At 50.6% G+C, this 472-nt stretch overlaps 1 protein-coding gene across 1 annotated transcript in view; it reads left to right on the top strand.

The window, feature by feature from the left end:
- Window positions 1–472, top strand: part of ALK (anaplastic lymphoma receptor tyrosine kinase) — a gene marked incomplete at its 5' end in the record, with an annotated part of 76,129 nt that overhangs the window by 55,161 nt on the left and 20,496 nt on the right. Inside the window, one exon of the mRNA XM_009699457.1 lies at window positions 305–457. Coding sequence (XP_009697759.1) covers window positions 305–457 — 153 coding nt within the window. The remainder of the gene's footprint in view (window positions 1–304; window positions 458–472) is intronic.

Here is a 472-nt window from a genome sequence, read left to right on the forward strand (position 1 = left end):
CGCTGAAAGGGCAGGTTGCCCTTAGCCTCCACAGCAGCCTCCTTGCTAACCTGGTAGGACTGTCTGCTCAAAGAGAGCCACTGCCCCTCAACTGCAGTGGGGCAAATTTAGCTGGATGTTATTTTCTACGTGAGAAAAGGACAGGAGCTACGGAAGGTGGGGAGAAATTGGTTTCCTAGGTGGGGCCCACCCTGCTACATCTGGCAACTGTGACCATCATGTCCCCTGTTTCTGTCAGTGCCCAAGGGAATGATATGAATGATCTTTACAGTAATTAATTCAGCTTCTTTCATCCACTCCCTAGTGACAGAGGGGCACGGAGAGGTGGATATTAGGCTGCATCTTAACTGCAGTCACTGTGAGATGGACGAGTGCCGTGTTGATCTTGAGACCCAAAAAGTCATTTGCTTTTGTGAGCCAGGCACAGAGCTGGCTGAGGATGGTGTGTCTTGCACAGGTAAGTACGTGTAGG

Source organism: Cariama cristata, unplaced genomic scaffold (genome assembly GCF_000690535.1).
Source record: "Cariama cristata isolate BGI_N322 unplaced genomic scaffold, ASM69053v1 scaffold4514, whole genome shotgun sequence".
Lineage (NCBI taxonomy): Eukaryota > Metazoa > Chordata > Aves > Cariamiformes > Cariamidae > Cariama > Cariama cristata.